The sequence below is a fragment of the Drosophila rhopaloa genome, unplaced genomic scaffold, assembly GCF_018152115.1.
Source record: "Drosophila rhopaloa isolate 14029-0021.01 unplaced genomic scaffold, ASM1815211v1 contig_2, whole genome shotgun sequence".
NCBI classification, from domain to species: Eukaryota; Metazoa; Arthropoda; class Insecta; order Diptera; family Drosophilidae; genus Drosophila; species Drosophila rhopaloa.
In genome coordinates, this window is record NW_025335083.1 from 571,150 (window position 1) to 593,063 (window position 21,914).

General features: G+C 38.0%; 3 protein-coding genes across 3 annotated transcripts; all 3 read left to right on the forward strand.

Annotated features, from left to right (window-relative positions):
- The first annotated feature begins 847 nt into the window (after positions 1-847).
- Positions 848-10,758, forward strand: LOC108039026 (homeobox protein H2.0). The gene is made up of 3 exons (XM_017115926.2): positions 848-1,563; positions 8,041-8,513; positions 10,400-10,758. Exons 1-3 carry the CDS (start codon positions 1,062-1,064, stop codon positions 10,640-10,642), a joined length of 1,218 nt encoding a protein of 405 aa, XP_016971415.2. The 5' UTR covers positions 848-1,061; the 3' UTR covers positions 10,643-10,758.
- Positions 10,759-11,741: 983 nt separating this feature from the next.
- LOC123037803 lies at positions 11,742-12,609 on the forward strand. Its single transcript, XM_044460296.1, has 3 exons — positions 11,742-12,170; positions 12,221-12,373; positions 12,434-12,609. Exons 1-3 carry the CDS (start codon positions 12,104-12,106, stop codon positions 12,607-12,609), a joined length of 396 nt encoding a protein of 131 aa, XP_044316231.1. The 5' UTR covers positions 11,742-12,103.
- Positions 12,610-15,753: 3,144 nt separating this feature from the next.
- On the forward strand, positions 15,754-21,914 carry LOC108039412 (breast cancer anti-estrogen resistance protein 3 homolog). The gene is made up of 6 exons (XM_017116426.2): positions 15,754-16,021; positions 16,311-16,668; positions 17,365-18,351; positions 18,979-19,413; positions 20,925-21,331; positions 21,383-21,914. Exons 2-6 carry the CDS (start codon positions 16,375-16,377, stop codon positions 21,507-21,509), a joined length of 2,250 nt encoding a protein of 749 aa, XP_016971915.1. The 5' UTR covers positions 15,754-16,021; positions 16,311-16,374; the 3' UTR covers positions 21,510-21,914.

Genomic DNA, 21,914 nt, shown 5'->3' on the forward strand with positions numbered 1-21,914 from the left:
CTTCGAGTGGGAATTGTAGTTAGATTTATGGCTACCGGCAAAGTTAACCACATTATCGACCACCGTACAAGCTGCAGACAGCATGGAGCAGGTGGAGTTCGCAGAGATCGCTCAATTCCACGCCACTTAAGCCCAAATTCCCCGGGCGAGAAAAAGAGATGCCGCATCAGCGTTCCAGTATCTTGCCTCAGACTCCGCCCACCGGAATCGGTCGCTCGCATTGGCCACTCGCCACACGCCATGGCCTCAACGCCAGGGAACCGGAATTCGCTGGGCTGTCCGTGTCTGTGTGGGAGTACGGGAACATATGGAGAAATCGGTAAACAAATCTCGGCAGCGGTCGAGGAAACAATCTCCGCCTGAGCTAATGACACGGCGGCATGCTTGTGTGTAAACAAGCGAACTGTATAGCAAGTATGGTTACAGTGGAATCAAGACTATTGAAATTTCTGTAATAGATTTTCATTTTTTTATACCAGAGCACTTTTTCTCACTTAGAAAATGAGACTTCTGATACCCACTGACTGGTTGTTAGACATGTTAACTACTTGAAAGCACTTTTCAATTATTAGTATAAGGTTAGTATATATTGGGTTGAAAGTGTATCCGACAAACAACTTGACACTAGCTCAAATAAAAAGGTAGAGCTTATCAAGATATCTATAACTTAAAGGATCCATAAACACTTTCCTGCGAATTAAAGTAAAGTCAAATGGAAGGACAACTCTAAAATTAATTCATTTTGTCCCACTGTGAGCACTAGGAACACACAATCTCAGCGAGATTAACCTAACCGCCAGACTATTCCTCTTTGAGTGTGCGATCGGCAATCGATCTCTGGTAGAGCGTGCTCCCTGGCCGGTTCCGATCAGTTCTGAGTGGGATGTCTGGCAAAGCGGTTTAATCGGAGGTGCACAGCCCTACATAAATTTCGCGATCGTTTTTTGATTCCAAGCGACGGTGTTTGGGACATGATAGTGTCCCGCGGTGACTTACCAGATTGCTGACCGGAAAAAACAGTTTCTCACTTGGGTCAAACTGATTTACCCTTACACCGAGCAATGTTACTACTAGAGAGTGCCGACAGCATGGATCAGAGTATGCCCGAGAACCTCAGCACTCACATGTACGGCGAGTGCGAAGTGAACTCAGCTGTTCCCAAGTTTCATGATCCAGTGGAAAGTGACCGTGATCCACAGACCAAAGAGTCCTGTGCCCCAGCTGCGATAGCCAGTTCATTGCCTCCCCCTAACACAAGCACCAAAGTAAAGCTAAGTTTCAGTGTCGATCGACTTCTGGGCTCCGAGTCCAGCGAATCTCACAGGAAGAACCCTTCGTCGTCCTGCTGCGATGGCAATGTATTTTCCTGCTGCCCGTTTCCACACTGCATCAGCCAAGCAAATGCCGAAACACGTAAGTTCGGACATCCTCCGATCGCTGTATCTGCGGCACCCACGTCAATGCACCCATACCCTTATGTGGGACTTGATAAACTATATCCTAGCATTTATATGGATTACAAATCAGTGCTGAGACCGACGCCAATTCGTGCAGAAGAACACGGTAAGATAAAAAAATGTTAATCCTTTTTTTCTGCAAGCGAGGGAAACAGAAAATGCGTGAAAGGAACCCATCATTTATAAACGATTAATACTTCGAAATATCAAATACATAAATCAGACTTTATATAGCAGATGAAACAATTTACCTATGTCAAGTTAAAGTTCTTGTTAGCATCTGTAAGAGAAAGTTAAAATTGATTTATTTTCGAACAAAAAAAGTATGCAAACTTTTCCAAAAAGTATGCCAAACATTAACTAGAATATCGGCTCTTCACAGACTTTTAAACAAGCGTTTGGTCCGAATTTCAAGTCCTCTATTATCTGCTTATAATTACACTTTAAAACTAGAGTCTCCATGATTCCGAAAGATTTATTGGTTAAATTTCAAACCAATAAACATCAAAGATTAGTGCAGTCACAGTCGCCGTAATTCAACAGTAAAATTCAAACTCTTTCCATTTCCCTAACTAAAAAAAATACATTAAGTGATTTGACAAATATCAGAGTCAATCGCTAGAAAAATTTGATTTGGTTTTTTGCGAGTCTTGTGCGCTAAGCGCTCTGTTCTTTATTGTCGGGGCCATAACATTAAACTTGCTACTAAAAGTCCATGTGCATTATTTTCCCACTGTACAATTTACTTTAACACAAAAGAACAAAGCTCATCGTATATTCCTATTTGTCAATCAATCTGCATCCATTTTTTACAATGGACTAGAATTATTAGCAGAGAAATTATAAATAACAAGAAAAGGCAAACTTTGGCAAGCCGAAGTTTAATATCCTTGCAGTTATTACAAAACGACTAAGTATCGATTTCAATGCCTATATTTTTAAAAACAATCAATCTATGTCGAATTTGCGCTGCATTTTGCCATCGTTTCTATGACAGCTATATTATATTGTTGTCCGATTTTTACAAAACTAAAATCGTTATTATGATATAGTAAATAATTACTATATCTCAATGGAATATTTTGATAAATAGAAAAACAGCAAAATAAAAATTTGTTTGCATTTTTGCATTTTTTTATTTCATTTTTCGATTTTGAACTATATGATATAGATGTCCGATTTTAATTTAATTAAGACCGTAATTCCATAGTATTTAAATGTTACCAACTCCCAAAGAACAACAAAAATTAAAAACAACAAAATTATACTCTTTTACATTTTTTTCGGTTGTTCCTATGGGTGCTATGTGATATAGTATAGCTGCCCGATCAGACTCGTTCCGTCATATATACTACCTGTAATAGAAAGACAACTTTTGGGGAAATGTAAAGAAGATAGCTTTAAAACTGAGGGACTAGTTTGCGGACGGACCGATAGATGGACGGACGGACAGACATACGGATGGACAGGCGGGCATAGTTAGATCGATTCTCCTGGTGATGCTGATCAAGAAAATATATTCTTTATAGGGTCGGAAATGTCTTCTTCACAGCGTTTCACACTTTCGACTTAAATAATAATACCTTGGTAATTGTAGAAAAATAAGATCGAAAGTTAGCTTCGGCAAGTCGAAATTTGGTTTCGGAATTAATTTGAAAGATGATTTGCGGGATTATACTTTGTATAACCTTCAGGTAACTATGATTTATATAAGAGATTTTGACTAAACTTAAGGGATGGCTTTAAATGGTATAGAACCAACAGATTAGACAAAAACAAAGGCATGTGCAACCAAATTTCTTTCACAGAACATGATTGCGAATGATTCAGATATAAAGAAGGACATGGCTCTATCGACTCGCCTAGTGATGCTGATTAAATATATATATATATTTATAGTGTCCAATGGCACCTTCACTTCATTATAAACTTCTGATCAAAATTATAATATCGTATGTAACGGTATAGCAAGAAAGGGCAATGAGAAAACTTAACAAATGGGAAATACCTATGCCTCAATAAATTTTAAATTTATATTGGAATTATTAGTTCATCTGTATCCATATTGTGCAACATTCCTGCGGCCAACTGTTCCCTGCTTTTCTGACTTGACGAAAACAATTCGTTTGTTGAAATCGACAACCAAATAGTCAAAAATGTTCGGGTATTTACGTTACTTCCTGCTGTTTTTGTATATATGGGGACGACGACTTCTCATAGACTGCAGGCTGGAAGCGCACTTTGATCTTGTTTATATGAAAATAGTGAGAAACATAATCTGTAAATGTTTCGGTTTTCTAATAGAAATGGTTCATTGTTTTACAAGCTGCTTTCGATTTTATACATCTCGTTTGCGTAGTCTTTTCTCATTCAGTTTTATACACAACTATACTTATCAAGTGGCTGCTAACAAGGTGAGGACTATTAATGATTGCAGAGAAAAGAAAAGTCAAAATTTCGTTTTAAAAGTTAGGCTCCTAAGGAGATTTTTTATACGTTTTTAAAGTGGAATGTGCCAAATTACAGTTTCTTGCCAAAGTGTATACAAAATTAGCACACAACTTAAATAAATTAGACATCCCACAACCAAAAAACATTTATGAAAATGATAATCAATGCTAAACAGTTTTTAAACACATTGGCAGAGGTAAAATTGAAGTGGCAATTTGTAAGGAGAATTAATTTGACGATCCCTCAATCAACAATGGTCTGTTAAAAGCAACAAGGTTTCATCAATCCTGTGGCCACCTAAAATAAATTAAATTCGAAAGACCAAAGCTGAAAATTAACAACAATTTATGAACAAATTAGGAATCAGTCTTTAAAAATAAACTTCAAAATCGCCGAAACGTCGAAAACGTTTGAGTTTGTTTATTTGCTTGAGCAATTGGCCCGTCATTCATGGGCAGATACAGATAGCTATTCATCTAATTGCCTTCTATAATGAATTGTTCCGTTGGCGAAGGGATTGGGAAAGGAAAGGGGACTCGGGTAAAGATGGCAAGGTGGAGAGACCTCTATCCTGTAAAAAGCTGTGGGCCTCTGATAGATTGGGCCCCGCGGGTCCAACTACTGGGACATAACCGCTCAGGCTGGGCTGCCGTTTTGGCTAATGAGAAGGAATGACTGCCTAATGGACTGAACGAGTAAATACCTGAATGACTGCATGGGTGAGGGTTAAGCTATGCGGTGTTTTTGGGGGCCAAGCCAAAGGCTAAGTATTTACACAGCCACCCACTGTGGTGGCCTTTCCAGGAGGAGGCTACTCTGCGGCTGCCTGCCGAGTCCAACCTGCCGGCCTCTGCAGAATTATTTCGTGATGGATTGATTGCATCGCATCGCACATCATAAAATCAGGGGCCCAGCCAGATCTCTTCGACTCTCGTATCGACTATTTGTTGCTGTTTGCCTGTCCCGCTTGGTGATGAGTAGTTTGTTGGTGCTTTTTTGGTTGGGATCGATCGAGCGATCAATCGATCGATTGATGAAACAGACTATTGTCTGATATGGAAATTCTGTTTAAACAATAATCCGGCGCCGTGTGTCTAATTAATTAACAATTTATATGTTAATCCAACTGTTAGGTGCACTTTCAATCGCTCACAGATCCCTGATTAATGATCACCATAAGACGGTGTATTTTGGAACTTTGAAGATGTTTCGAAGTTCCCAACAGCAGGGGAGGCCGCTTTTATCAATAATAATAATTACAACGCGCTGGGTCCGAATTAACGGAACGGTTTCTGATACTGAGACGATAAGTTGGGGATCGCTTCTAGGAAAAGCCAGTTTTAAGCGATAAACAAGTTTTAATTAAACTATATAATTAGTATAGCGATAGAGAGCGAAAAATGATAAAATTTGTAATGCATTAATGCAGACTTCTAGTATAAAATATGCACTCACTAAAGAAAATCCCTAGATTTTAGATTGGGGTGACTTTTTAATACATTTTAATATCATATAACGTAAAACTGGATAAAAACAGAATCGGATTCTATTACGTTTTATGGCCAAAGGAAAATTATTCAATTAAATACTTTTTATCGAAAATATTTCGATTTCTTGCGTATATATTTAAAAACAATGAAGTTATGGTTCAATTTGTTTGATCGTTCTTATTGCATATGTATATATATATAGTCAAAATGTTGTATATAATTATAAATTATAACTATATCTCTGGTCCCATTTGAATATTTTAAAAAACAATGGAGTCAATTCCTTTTCATAATTCTTCCTTATGGCGGTTATATTATTGCTGAAAAATTACATGTGAAAAAACAACGAATTTATAATTTGTATTATCAATTAATTTTCTGATTGTCCTATGACAGTTATCCGAAGGGCTTGCTCATTAAATAGAAAAAAGGCTATTGGACGGACAGAAAGTCAGATCTTCAAAAAGACCGACAGACACAGCTAGATCGACATGCCTAGTGATAAATATATATATATATATGTAAATATATATTATGCATATATATATATTTTATTAGGTCTGAAATGTATAAAAGAACGGTCCTGACGAGTCAAAAACTTAATATTAAATTACGGAAACGCTTGGCTCTTTTGTTTAGCGTCTACAACTTTATTTTGCTTCCCCCAAAGATCATTCGCAGTTTACCCCAAAATAAGACATACCAAGAAATATTCACCAAGTCGTAAATATGGAATATCCCAGCAACCCGTGCAAATAAATCGATTCAAACTTAAACACAGCTGCAAAATTTACGATTCACGATACTGCAGCGCGCCTTGCATTGGCTTTCGAGTGATTTAAGATAGCACATCGAAATTATCACAACTCATTAAGATATTTACCGTGCCGCGGAATTGAGGTTCCCGGTATTTATAAATGAATCTGAAAGTCGGCAATTAACGAGCTCGCGCTGTGAGGGGACCACAGTGCCTCCGCCCAACATGAAGGTGTTGAAAATCGTTGAAAACTCATTATAACAAACCCCCGATGGTTGACACAAACCAAATGCCAAAAAGGCCAATTAATGCGTTATTAGCCTCCGCAGATGTACAAAAACCAATAGCGTTGAAGATACAATTGTATCTACAAGTGCAGGAGCGCATTTCCGTTGCAATGTAAATAGACACGAACGCGTAGTGTTTTCCTTAAGTAAATAAAACGATCCCCACGAAAACAATTAGGCGCATGCCGGTAGCACCCAAACAAAACAAATTGGAACCGTTTAGAAAAAGGCAATACAAAATTCATAAGCTAATTTAGTTCTGCCAAAAAGCAAAAATTCTACATTTGACAAGCTGAAAACAGTGCTGCCTAAAATTAGAGATTAGTGTTCAGGGACTCAAATAACAATACAATAAATTTCAAATATTCAATTTGAACATTACAAATTTCAGGTCATATTCGCATTAAGCAATCATGAATAATAATTTGTAATTACAAAATGAGGTCATTTTGCTAAAAAAAACCAGTTTTACAAAATTGTTTAAGCTCGGTTCGATCTTTTAACCCTTTAACCAATTTTGGAGAGAAGACGGCTTCCTTTTACAAAGAGTGCCTCCTATTTTAAGTTTGAAGAAGCTGTTTCAAGCTAAATAAATTTGTATCACAATATAAATTATTATATTTTCATGTGAGCAAATACCAAATGTTGTTTGTAAGGTGTCTTTGTATTTATTAAGTTATTAAGTCGGAACGATCCAGAATTTACATACTTTATGGGGTCGAAAATATCTCCTTCACTGCGAGCAAACATTTGACTGAAATCATAAATACTTATAAAAAACCAGAAGCTACGCTTCAATAAAGCATGGGTTCCATTCGTAGATATAGAATATTCTATTAATTTTTCAATCGTTTCTACACGGAAATAAAATTTCTTGGTTAAATTTATCAATTACACAGATAATCAGTAAATGTTACGTTTTACATTACATAATGTAAGATACAACATTTATCTTACAGTGCGGTCTACACGGAGGAAATTCCTCCTTAATATCTTTTTCTCTGTTCGTGTAAAGGTATACGATAAATAGATATTTAAAAAACATTTAAAAAAGGAATGCACTGGTATTCGACCTCAGCCTCGTATGCCCCATGTCGTGTTCGATTACCCCAAATAATTTTCGTTCTCAACAGATATTTGTTTTTGTTTAGAATCCCGCTTGGGGTAAACAATTTTTTCCGCCCCTGGCCACAAAATGCTACAATGATATTTTCAAATGAAGTGAAAATTTTATTATAAACAAACCCATTTAAATATTTTCAACGTGAGTTTTATTAATCAAAATAATTTACTCAAGCAACGAAAAATTTGTGAGTTTAATATTTTGGTTGCTAAAATAATTTTGTTTTGAGACCGGGATAAATGTATTATTTCCTCCGGATACATTCTACAGCATGTGGGGGAGGATGTTGCCCAAAAGTTATGGTGGTGTTCTTATAAAAATAAATAATCGAATGATTGTGTAAAAAACACAGGCGGAACTGGGAGAATAAACAATTATGGTTTTAACGAAATAAGAGTTATCGCATGTAAGGAAAGCAAAGACCTCTCTCAATTGACTGACACACTATTCTATTTCCAATTCTACCGCCGAGCAGCCGCACCCACTTATCCAACGCTGGCCACAAACGCGCTCCTCCGCTTCCATCATCATCAGAAACAGCAGCATCAACAGCACCATCCAAAACACCTCCATCAGCAGCACAAGCCCCCGCAACATAACTCGACGACAGCTTCGGCACTGCTGGCGCCTCTTCACAGCCTCACGACCTTGCAGTTGACGCAGCAACAGCGGTTTCTGGGCAAGACGCAGCAGCAGCTACTGGACATTACTCCCACGTCGCCCGCGCCAGCCACATTGCAGAATGGCGGTTACCCACAACAGGGCAGCAGCTCCAATCTAAGTAACACCGGAAGCAGCAACAGTGGGAAGCGCAAGCGCTCCTGGTCCCGGGCCGTCTTCACAAATCTTCAGCGCAAGGGGCTCGAGATTCAGTTCCAGCAGCAGAAGTATATCACTAAGCCAGATCGCCGGAAGCTGGCGGCACGACTGAACCTCACAGACGCTCAGGTGAGTCGGAAATTCAACCATTTTATCAAGGTTGAACTTTAACCTTTCCAAAATGGCTAGCCGGCATTTTGCCGTTTTCTATTCGCAAACTTTGAGGAACAACATTTTGTCAACATTATTTTTCACTTTTTATACCCGTTACTCGTAGAGTAAAAGGGTATATTGTATTCGTGCAAAAGAATGTAACAGGTAGAAGGAAGCGTTTCCGACCCTATAAAGTATATATATTCTTGATCAGGATCACTAGCCGAGTCGATTTAGCCATGTCCGTCTGTCCGTCTGTCTGTCTGTCTGTCTGTCTGTCCGTATGAACGCTGAGATCTCGGAAACTATAAAAGCTAGAAGATTGGCATTTTGAATGTAGATTTTAGAAGTTCCTACGCAGCGCAAGTTTGTTTCAAAATGGTGCCACGCCCCCTTTAACGCCCACAATCGCTTATATACGATTTTAAAAATTTAAATATTTCGGAAAAGTAAAAATGCAGTTTTATTGTGTTTATCAATACCTATCGAAATGTAGAAGAAATTTTTCAAATCGGACCATTCGTTAAAAAGTTATGCGTGATCAAAGTTTCTATCTCCATCTCCCTCGCACTCCCTTTAGCTGAGTAACGGGTATCTGATAGTCGGGGCACCCGACTATAGCGTTCTCTCTTGTTTTATTTTTGTTCTTAAACTTAAATTTTTTGAATTATTACAAAAAAAATGTTTGCTTTTAAATTCCTGTGCTTTTTGAAAAGCTCTTTTATTGGCAAAGGACTTCTATTAAGTAATGGATTTTACAAACGCCAATATTTTATGGACTGTCGATGTCAATTTCTTCCCGGTGAAGAAAAAGTGATACAGTTCTAAAAGTGATACAGTTCTCGAAGCATATTCTCAAGATTCTGTAGAGTTATTCTTTCCGTTGATTTGTAAATCATTAAAGATTGTTTCCAAACTTTTAATGATTTGATTGTTAATTCCTGTGATTTGAGTTACTGCTTTCCACAACTCTACTTAAAGTGCTCCCATTGCTTAAGTTTCGACCTTTATTCCAACTTCTTTGAAAAATGCATCCTGTATTCGCTTATCTCTGTTGCTTTCCTTATTCTTCTTTTTTTATTTATACGCTAGTTTTGACAAGAACTCTACACGACTTTTCCTTGCACGTTATAACATTCAAGATTATACAATTTGTTTAGTTACCTACACATACCAGCTTAATGTTGCGTTTATTTGTGCATTTTGTATACGTGGGTCTTTATGTTGGGAGCAGACCTAGGCTCTCAGCTAAAAAAGAGTAATTTTCAATCTTTTTAAAAAAATTAATTGTCAGTAAAAGAATTAGAAAATAGTATAAATCATAACTGGTCGTATCAAATAGCTCCGTTTCTTAACATATATATTATAGTATAGTATATTACTAGATATTTACATTTCTAACGATTTTGGAATTACGGTTGATTATACAATGAATTACTTTTTTACGTCACTTCAAAAATTACATGGCCTCTAGACCCAAATACCGCCTTAAAGACTACCGGTTGTAGCACCCAAAACTTAAGTACTACGCATTACATTTTAAGAATTTTACAATGGACATCATTTAAGAAAACAACGGCCTTAACATTGGGTGGTTGTCAAGAATCAAAAGTGTCAAAAGTGGGAAACAAACCGTTATAAATAACAGATTTTTTTGTGACAGATTTTATACAAACGAATTTTCAACGAATGCAAAACAGCCTTTTTCTCTACGAGTAGCTGGAATAAAAATACTCTAAGAAGGATAAATCATCAAATTTGCAGTCTTAAAAATTTATATTATCATTACTTATATTCAAAGATGAATTTTTAAATGTTCAAACTGTAATTTATAATATATTTTTTATAAACACACCCCCTAGGTCAAGGTGTGGTTCCAAAACCGTCGAATGAAGTGGCGGCACACGCGCGAAAATCTAAAGAGCGGCCAGGAGAAACAACCCACTGAGGTACCGGGAGGCGGAAGTGGCATTAAGGCTTCGACGATATCGGGCGGAAGTACTCCCCATGAGACTCTCGATTACAGTTCCGATAGCTGTTCTAGCGTGGATTTAAGCGAGCAGGCCGACGACGATGACAACATCGAAATTAATGTGGTCGAGTAGACTTTTCTCCATACAAATAGGTATCTACACCACTGTCGAATTCGGCTTACACATGTAAAATTCCTTGCAGATGTATTTATTTCAATGGTTACGAGCAGTAATGTAGATATGTACTGGTAAAAATACATTTTAGTTATGTAACATAATATATTTATTTTATTATTAAATTATATTTCTTTATTATAATAAATTGTGAATTTATACTTTACGAACTAATCGGGAGTTTTTTATTTAAATATTTACCTATTTAATTTAGCTCAATAGTTATTTTATATGTATCCGCGATCTGTTTTCTTTATTTTTGCAACAAAACCCTTCACAATTTCAGATAGTAAACAATATTAATACGCAATGCCACTTTTATGCGCAAAGCGGCAACAACAAAATTTAATTAGGGGAATACCGCTGCGATCAGCAGAATATGAAACTCGGCGACAACGGGGAGACCTTCTCTAATCAAGACAATGATAAAAGACGATACGACTAGAATGGGCAAAATATAAACCAAGAGAGTCAGTTGGTCAAGCGCAGGGGTGAGGTAACCCAATACGTAAGATCAGAGGGATAAAACGTTATGGACGGAAGCACAGCAGATAGAGAGCACTAATTAGACAAACAGTGAGAGTAAGTTTTTGGTGCACGACATTGAAATACCATATACCCACACTCTGGGTTTTTTGTTTGTCGATTTATTCAGAGAAGTTCGAAAACTCTTCCAAAAAAGTTGGTTGCTCACTTTAAATGTTTTGGCAAGTACAGTTAAAGATTTACATAATTAAAGTTGTGTCTTTTTAACTTATGAAATGGATAAATGCAATTGGTCGAAATACTTCTTATACAAGATATATTTATTGTATGTATCCCATTCCTTTATATAAAATATGCAGTTAAAACAGAAATAATATTAAAAAAAAATGTGCAATGTGGCTAGTCTTAAATTAAATATTTAAAATAAATATTATATATAGTATATTGAATTTTGGAATTCCACTTTTTCTACTTGCATTAAGAATAAAGTGGATCAAAGAAAAAAATTAAATTTATTACTTAATGAATTTTAAGTTTTTAATATTACTTTCCGGTTAAATAAATATTTCTAAGGGCATTTAGTCATCGGTCTTCAATTTGCGCGCAGTTAAAGTTTGCTTCAGATACATTCGCTCACGTTCAGTTGCTTTCTTAAAAGCGCAGCGCGCGGTTGAGTTTCAGTATCCAATTGGTCGGTCGATTGGTTGTGGTATTGAGATAGAATTCTGTGCGTATAATTTCAGGCGTCGCTATCATTATGGGTAACATGCAAGCCCGACCGTTTGAGAACCGAAATGTGCCGAATCGGAGAAGCAGTGAGTGATAGAAGCGTGTTCCCTTAAATCATAATGCCTATTTCGTAACCGTTTTAAAGGCATTTTGTGGAACTTTCGGTACTCGAGCACTGTGCATCGTCGCGAAGATTTGTCCGTGATGGTTCACAACTCCAGGATGAGCATTGTTGAATGGCTGGATCTCTTAGAGCTGCAGCAGTACGAAGGTTTGACTGGTGAGCAGATTCCAACTGAGACCTAATATCATGCTTGCTAGGCAATCTTCAGGAGTTCAGCATCGTGGACGACGTGGTGGACATTACAGATAAGGAGCTAAAGCAATGTGGAGTGCGCGGTGCCCATCGCCAAATTATGGTCAATAGTCTGCTGGGAGTCCGTGCAAAGCGACGCCAGTCTATGAATTTGGAAGGTAGGCCAATGGCAGAGATATCTGAAATTTAATCCCATCAAAGAGTTATCGCAATTCTAGCAGTAAGCAGTGTCCCTCAAGTAGTTCGTCGGCGAAAGAACTCCTGCCCGTTGGTTAAACTGGGTGAGAGTTCTGCGGATATGGCGGGATGCCGCGATAGCGGTCCAGGCGTAATTACCACCAAAAGCGGAAAGATTCTTAAGCAACTCACCTTCGATGAAACTTCCACAATGTAAGTGATTTCTTCATTTTGACACATTTATTCGTACAAAAATACCTCTCGGTGAAAGCAATTCAGTTGGCCGAAATGTACTCCCTTTCTCGTGTTTAAAAATTAAAAGTTTTGTCTGAAAGAATCGTTCTTAACGGGTAATTATACCTTGCCAAAGCTTTTATAGTTTTGGTCTGTTATGTCGATTTTCCGAGTACATTTTCATTCGTTCCTGTGGCAGCTATAAGGTATAGTCATCCGATTTTTATAAAATGGAATTCGTAGTTCTGGAACTGTAAAGATCACAATATCTCGAAAAATATCCAAACGTGTTAAAAAACAACTAACTATAATTTATTTTTACTTATTTTCCGGCTGTTCTTATGGGAGCTATATGAAAAGTCAATCCAGCTCATTCCGACATATCTAATAGTTTTAAAAATTAAAACTTCAATATTTCTAAGAACTTATGCTTACAGAAACACAGTTTTTAATTTAAACAAGAGAGAACGCTATAGTGGAGTGCCTCGACTATTAGATACCGTTACTCAGCTAAACAACTTAATATAAATATGCCTTCTTGTATGTTTTTGCGCCATCTACCCCAAGACATTGGTACCAAGGGCCATGAAAGGCGGAAATGTAGGCGCTAGCCAGGCTTAAGCGTTTAATGGGCTTTTGGGCGTTAGAGTGGGCGTATCAAACTTTTATTAGGCCAATCGATAGGTATAGACGAAACAAATACATATCAATTACAATTTTCATAATAGCATCAAAACTGTGGCCACAGCTTGTGGCCGTCAGAGGGGGCGTGGCACCATTTTGAAACAAACTTGCGCTGCGTAGGAACTCCTAAAATCTACATGCAAAATGCCAATCTTCTAGCTTTTATAATTTCCGAGATCTCAGCGTTCATACGGACAGACAGACGGACAGACGGACATGGCTAGATCGACTCGGCTAGTGATCCTGAACAAGAATATATATACTTTATAGGGTTGGAAACGCTTCCTTCTACCTGTTACATACTTTTGCACGAATTCAATATACCCTTTTACTCTTCGAGTAACGGGTATAAATAGGACGACTATTTCAAAAAGCTGCCATAGGAAAGATCCGAAAATGAATAGGAAAATAATATACATAAAGTATACGCATACTGCTCGAGTTAAAGATATTTCTAACGATCTAAAAAATACATTTTTATTTTATCATATGGCTAAAATAGGAATGATCGAAATGTTTCGTCTTGGTTTTAATTCATATACGCATAAAAACAATATAAAGTCGTTTTATGGATTGTTATATTTTGATTATTGCTGCAACGGTTTAACATCTTCGATTTGTCCCATTTTGCTTTCTTTCTTTATAAACAATGTTTTTAAATTTGTTGGCTTTGATGGTGCTGCTCCTGTGCTGTGCATTTACAACCTCGGTTTGTTCTTAGCTTTTAAAACAACAAAATCAAATAAATTTTGAAACACAATAAAAGTTTTGGGGTGAACTCATTGTTTAGGTCATATTACCTAGTTTATAGTAGATGTATGAGGAACAGTCTATTTGTTTTATTTAGTATTTTGATTACCTTTTTTTTAACCCATGTTTTACAATCCATCGGATACACCCGTTGGAATAATTATCTAAAACTCTTTGTTTTTCAAAACTCTGAGTCTGTTAAATCAAATGGCACAAACAAAAGCTAACTACTACTGTTTATGAAGTAGACTTTACAAAAGTCTTAGAGTTCTTCTTCAAATTATCAGTCAGCCTTGCTCCGGTTTATATAACTGTTGAGCATATATTTTGTTGGCTGAATCAAATATTTAATCGCTAAATTCAAAATATCAAAATAAATATTTATGAACAATCCGCTTTTTAAGAAGTGTCAACAAAAAGTTAATGAACTAGGGACTAATCTATTCTATACGTTTTAAAATGCGATGACAGCTTTGCTTGTTCTCATTATACACCGGAGCCTCTTTGTTTGTTTTTTAAAGTAAAACGAAGAGAATTTTCAACACTAAAAACCGGAGTGACTGGATGGTTGTTACTCAGTGGAATTGTCTTTCTAGCGTTCATACCATACCTGAAGTTTTTTAAAAACTTGTCCAACTAGAGATCTGTTTATATCAGCTAATATAACTAAACATACTTTTAGTTTCCAACATTACACTCAAATATTTTTTTTGTATATTTCTCTACTGTTATTAAAGAGTTCGGATCGTTTATCCATGTATTAAAGTCTACCTTTGCGACCCTCGTCGGTTTATCAGGAGCATTATTTGGCACAGTTGTTATTAACATCTAACAATTTATTTCATTTATTTTCTTATTTGTTCATATACCTTTCTCTGTCACTAAAATGCAAACTTGTGACCGAAATTATTAGGGTATAAAAACTACTTTTTGGCTATATTTGCTTTTGACGCCCCACAGTGCGGTGATCGAAAACAAAGTTTTATTGAAGAAAATAAAATGATTTAGTCTTCAATCTATTGCAGGTCTGTTCAGACAGGGCAACATCCTTGACGTGGTATATATTCTTGAAAGATTATGATTGTGTAGCCATACATTGACTAGTTTAAACTATTATTTCCTTCACATAATTCACGATATTCTGCGGGTGATGCCAGCATACAAAGTGCAATGAAAACTCTCGTTTCCAAAAGAATGACGGTCTTAAATACATAAACATCTTTACTATAAAATGCTTTTTGGACCATTTTAAATAATTGGGTTAAGAACTCAGAGTTGTTTGTTAATTAAATTCTCCAAACAACAAATTCAAAAACTGGACCAATCTTTTCAGTTGAAATTGGTCTGAAATTTACATCAATGTACATATGCATATGTACATTTCAACCGATCGACTTATACTTCATTCTTTGAACTGCAAGGGCATATAAACTTCGGTTCGCTACTTTTCTGATTTTTTTTTAAATTTTTAGCAGTTACATTACAGTTAAGAAATTAAAATTCGCACTGTTAAAAATATTTGAGTTAATCTCACCAAACATTTCGGGGCAGTCAGTCATCGTTCTCCTTCTTGTCGACAACATATGTTTTAATAACATTCATTCTACGCAAACTCCAAGAATTACCCAAAAGACTTGCAAGTTTTAAAACAAAACCCAAAACAAACTGCGCGGAGTAGCGTAGCGAACTGAGAACAGTGAACAACCCCTAAAAGTACACCGCACTAGAGGCCATTGCGAGGACTTTTTAGAACAGATTTGAGCGGCAAAGGATTCAGACTACAGCAAAGCGATAAGCCAACATATTTCACTTCTGTTTAAAGTTCACTTCTTATATTATATTATATCTTTAAATGGAGGCACTTGATCACAAATTGATTGTTTAGTTCCCCAATAATGATCAAATTATGAAATTAGGGTGTGTCCCATCCTAAATTTTCCTTTGAAAAATGGGCGTATCAGGTGAGTGATAACAAATGCGGACAGGTTTTCAAAAAAAAACCGATGGACTTTCTTTGAATTAAATTGTTATTAAGTTTCTTTAATAACTTGGGCGTATTTTATTCTCTTACACTATTATTGTGTTTTATATTTTTTGTACTTGAACTTCACACATACAGTCGTTCATATACCAAGGACCAAATCCTATGGGAGCAAACTACCCTCAAGCCGCTCGGGGGAATGGCCTTTGTTACCATAAAATTACCCAAAATAAGGGAATTTTTCTCTCACTCCCCATCTCTTCCGACAGATACGAGGAACTGAGACCGCGGTCTAAGTGCAACAGTCCCCACTGGACAATCCAAGACGGCAAGATGGAGGGCTATGGTAGCAGCAACGCTTCCACGCCGTCGACCACCGCCCAGCCCAATCCCGGCGAGCAACAGGAGGCCATCGCCCTCAAGAAGGCGCTCGAGTGGGAACTAAGCCTGGACGCCCGCGAGCTGCGCTCCCACGCCTGGTACCACGGGGCCCTGCCCCGCCAGCGAGCCGAGGACATCGTGCAGCGCGAGGGCGACTTCCTAGTCCGCGACTGCGCCTCCCAGCCGGACAACTACGTGCTCAGCTGTCGGAGTAAGGCAGTCGTTCTGCACTTCGTGCTTAACAAGGTGGGTTTTGAAATGACCAAGGTTTGCCGAGTGCTCATTTTTGAACGGACAGAAAAAGATTTCTTTTAAGCCGTTCGAAAAATCTTTCAACTACCTGGTAAATTCATTCGTTGAGTGCATTTCAGTTGGATCGCCATTTCTAAAATGCTTTATCTTTGAATGTTAAATGGATGTTAATAGTAGTTCCCGAAGATCCAACTTTTATAGAGACAGAAATAACATAACATAATCGAACCTGCTGTTGCTGCTGATCAATAACAATTATTATTTGTATGCCAAATTAAGCGTTCTTTGCTTGAAAAGTTATACCCGAACTCTTGTACTCTACTGCACCGGACTGGTATAAAAGAGCATGTAATTTCTTTGTATAAAACTCCTCCGTGGAAAGATCTAACGCTGCGTTATCCATCCCTGAAGAGAAACTCCGACAGAGATTAAAATAGATTGGAGAACAAGGAAGAAAATAAATACCTTGGGCCGGCAAAAAACCCATCATAATTTCCTTGTTTCAGCAGTTCATATTTTTCATTTGATTGAAGCTGTGTAATGTTAAGTGGATAAATAATTCTTGTATGTTTACTCAAATTAAAAAGAAAATATATTTTGCTTAACTGCGAGTCCTTAAAATAGAAAAGCGGCACTGACCTTTAAAATAAATTAAATTTAATTAACAATTTATTTTTCTTTTCGTTTTAGCTGGTGCTTCAACCGGAGACAGTTTACGAACGCGTACAGTTTCAGTTCGAAGAGGATGCCTTTGACACCGTGCCCGACTTAATAACTTTTTACGTGGGATCCGGCAAGCCCATCTCCTCGGCGTCGGGAGCACTCATTCAATTTCCCTGCAATCGCACCTATCCACTCTCCTTCTATGGTCACAAGATCGTGGGCAACCAGCTTCACACCCAGATGCTGGCTGGTCTCAGAGGTCTGAGTCCGCTTAACTCCCCGATGGGCAACAACGGGGCAATGGGAGCCGCCGTGGCGGGGGCCTTTCGCTTCGATCCCCAGGAGCAACAGGATTCTCCGGTGGCTGGCTCTCCGGCCAGCCCGCACTGCTCACCTCCACGGGCACGACGAGAGGTTCCTCCACCGCCGCGTGTTCCTTGCAAGAAGCAGCAGCGCTCCCAGAGCCTCACGCCAGCCCAGGCAATGCTGGTCAGCAACATCAACAAGCTTCAGGAGCAGCAGCTGCAGATGCAGGAGCTTGAAACGGGAAATGGCAACGGGATGGTTCGCTTCCAGACGATCGCCAGGTGCAACCCTACAAGTGAGCACCACCTAGAGAGCAAGTTCACCACCCACTCACTGCCCAGAGCCAACACTTCTGCGGCGCAGGCGATGCGGCAGCAGGCGGTGGCCCGGATCTCGAGCCTGGCGAGGAACTGCAGCCTGGACTCGCCGGCCGACTCCAGACCGCCCAGTCCCCCGCCCAAGCCGCGCAAGGAACCCATGGCAGCGGTTCTCGCCTACCAGGCCAGTGGATCCGACTCGGGCAACGGCTCCGGTGACTCTGCTCTCGGGGATGCCTGCGAAGCTAGCATTCAGCGGGGTGTAATAATCAAGAACCCCCGATTCATGACCTCCTCAGCCTCCAACGGGACGCTGAAGAGTTTCACAGAATTTGACGCCCTTGCCGCCGAAGAGGAACTCTTCACCATGGCCATAGAAGAAGTGAGAACGGTAAGTAATTACGCGAATCCACTTTGGCATAAGCAACCCTTTTTTTGGTTTTCCGTTTACTTATCTGTAAGGTTAGATTGGGTGAACCAAGTCGTAAAACAATTTCTAAATACTTAAGCCTTTTCTAGCAGAATAAGTCACATATCCTCTGGGTATTAAGTCAAAGTTAAGTCACAAGGATACATAAAAAACTAACACCCTTCGCTATACCAAGAAACCTAATAGTTGAAGCGTAAATGTTTATTTTTGCCGAAATTAAATTAAATCGTGCAGTTTAGCCAACATAAAGGATTGCATTTATAAAACACCACTTTTAAGTTAAATGGGCTCGAGATTTATAAAAATAATTTAATTGCATAGACAGTAAAAAGTTTTTTATTCTTGCCCTTTAAAGTTAATTAAGTTTTAAATTTTATATTGTCCAACTTAAATGTAAGTAAAAAACGAAAAGGTGCATCGCCCCTAAAGAACAAGAAATGGTCGAGTTATCCCCATGTGAGAGCTTTGCAATAAAATAAAAAAAATAAGCCAGATTTAAATTAATATTAAAATCTTAGTTTTTAAGGCATTGTGCCACATTCTTCACTACATATATATTAACAAAAATTGTTTTCCCTTTTAATTTAGGCAAGCAAATTTGACTTTGAAAACTTCGTCACTCTGCTATTGCCATCTGTGGATAATAAGCCACTGGACGGCGATGCCCTTAACACTTTTAAGATGATGCTTCTAGAGACGGGCCCAAAGCTGCTGGCGGAGCACATAACCCGCATCGACATTGGCCTATTTCTGGAACATCCTTCAAACGAGGAGGACTACTATCTGAGCTGTTCGGGCCTTGAGCTCCTGACCCTGCCCCACGGAAAGCTTTTCCGCGAGGACGTTATCGAGCGGACACAGTGCATAAAACTAATGGTAGCAGTGACTATACTGACCTGTCAAACGGATATGGACCGAGCCCAGCTACTTAGTAAATGGATTCAGATAGCCGTGGAGACTAAGACTGCCCTAGGCAATCTGTTTGGCTTCTGTGCTATCATGTTGGGACTATGCATGCAACAGGTAAATTCTAAATGGGTGCAGTGCACAGAAAAATGGTAATAACACCTCTAGTCTATAAAACCTTTTAATATACATTTTTTCTTGGTATTAACCGATTGAATTTTTGCCGCCAAGGAAAGATCAAAACTTAAATTTAATATGTGTACTGTGACCAAAAAGTTGTTTCTTTACAAAGACATTTTTTTATGATTACATCATATTTTAGATTAGGTACTCTTAAACATATAAAAACATTCAAATCTTCATTGAAGCTTTAATTTCCACTTTATTTTCATATGATTTTATGTCCAATGGCGGCCAAATTGAAATGTAAATATTTGAAACGTGTTTTTTTTATACTGAGTATTCCTGAGTATTATCATTTATTCAAAAGAGAAATTTCCGACCGTATAAAGTGTATATATTCTTGGTCAGCATCACTAGGCGTGCTGATAAATTCGTCTCTGTCTAAACTGTTTGCAAGCTCACTTTCAAAAGCTAAAGACTTGACCCTTTCGGAACAATAAGGTCAGAATGGTAAATGTTAAACCTCACTTTAAAAGCTAGAGATATTATTTTTAATACACAGCTGGTTGTAACTGTTACAAACATCCCGCAAAGTTTAATCAACACATCCGAACCACCTTATGCTTTTTTAAAGCCCGAGGCCTTGTTTCTGATGAGGTTGAAAAGAACCTCGACAGATTGCGAAACATTAAGACGTCTGGAAACCACAGGAATTCTTAAATCCTGCTTCCCTAAAAAAAAGTTTGTCTGCAAATACGAAAGCTGCACACTAGTAAAGCGGTAGCATTGCTAGTATGCTCAAAAGAGAGGCGAAAGGGCATCCATAACATGCATTCGAGCTTAAGGCTCTTTTCACCTCCGAATTATAGGGAACTGGGTGCCAAGTAGGTAAACATTTTTGAAATCAAACATTTTTTTTTTAAATTATTTACACATTAAATTCAGCAAAGTCAATGACGTCAGCTCTATCGCAATAGCCACATCCATTTTTTTTCCGCACAAATATAATTGATAGGAGCATATTTGTTTCAAAATTGGATAACAGAGAATCGGGTATTTGTCGTGGCAGTCGACTAAAGAGTTGCTTTTTTTCATAATTTTGTTTACAAACTCTTGTACAAAATATTTATTCATCAACTCCATATACTTGAAAGTAGCGTTCACATTCATTAATTAATATAATCCCTAAGGAATTAATGCATTCGTTATAGTTCAAATGTTTTAGTTTCGAGTACGGTTTTTTGGCTACTATCTTTTTGGGTTAAACAGTTATTTCGGTTTCAATGGTTTCCTTTATAAGCTTAGTTTAGTTATTAAAAAAAAAACGGACACTTTTGGTAACTTCCAATCGATTTACAAAAAAAAAATAAACGTTTAGCTAAAATGCTTTGGGAACAGAAGAAATCTACAAGACGATACCTTCTAATCTGCATATACATTGTTTAGATCGAGCTTTTATTCCTGCAAAACTTAATGCCTTATCTTCCTTATCTACACACTTCCAGATTCAGAAGCTCGACCAGGCCTGGCACATCCTGAGGCAGCAGTATACGGACAGTGCATTCACCTTTGAGGCCAAGCTGCGTCCCACGTTGAGCACCATGAACGAGGCCTCTAATCCGCAGGCCCCAAACACAACCGTTCCTCACGTTCTTCTTTACGCGCTATTGATCGATCGGCCTGTCATGGACATCATAAACCATTCGAACATCGACGATCGCCCCGCTCTGTACCACACTTGTATTACTCCTTGGGAGTCGAAGGCGGATGACTTCGGTATGTCCATTAATTTCCAGCATCTGGATGCTTCGCGCGGCTTTCTAAGGAACTTGGATTTATATCGAAAGAATGCAAAGATCATACTAGAGGACGCTAGCCCTAGACTGGATGAGCTTTTAGCAGATGCTTTCCGGTAATATTGCAGACTCCAGAATCCATAATCTGACTCCCTTTTCTTTTGTAGAACCGAGTTTCATGTGAAGTTCCTATGGGGCAGTTCTGGAGTTACTGCAAGATCGGAAGATCGTCACAACAAACTGGAAAAGGTGCTAACCCTGATGGCCGACAAGTTCTGCATGATGACCGAATAATTAAAAAGAAAAAACTTACTGTATTTATTGGATCACTACGCAATTTTTTTAAATTATTCATCTTTACTTAACTCTAGACCCTCCGCAAATTTGAATTTCATGCTGTCTCTACCTCAGCCTAATTAAATATAATTTTAGCAGGAACACAAAAGCACTTTATGTTACAGTTCAAATATGAATTAACCTAAGTTAAGTCAACTTTAAAAATGTATGTGCGTGCAGTGTAAAAGGGGAATCCAAAAAGATCACAACTAGTTATCACATATTCATCAGTAACTTTTAAGAGCAGTCTTGCTCCGACATACTACCAAAGCTTAATACTTACTACCTATTCCATTATTCTATTAAATAACATATTCTACTATAGATCAGACAATATAAATAAATCAAAACATCATACTTAAA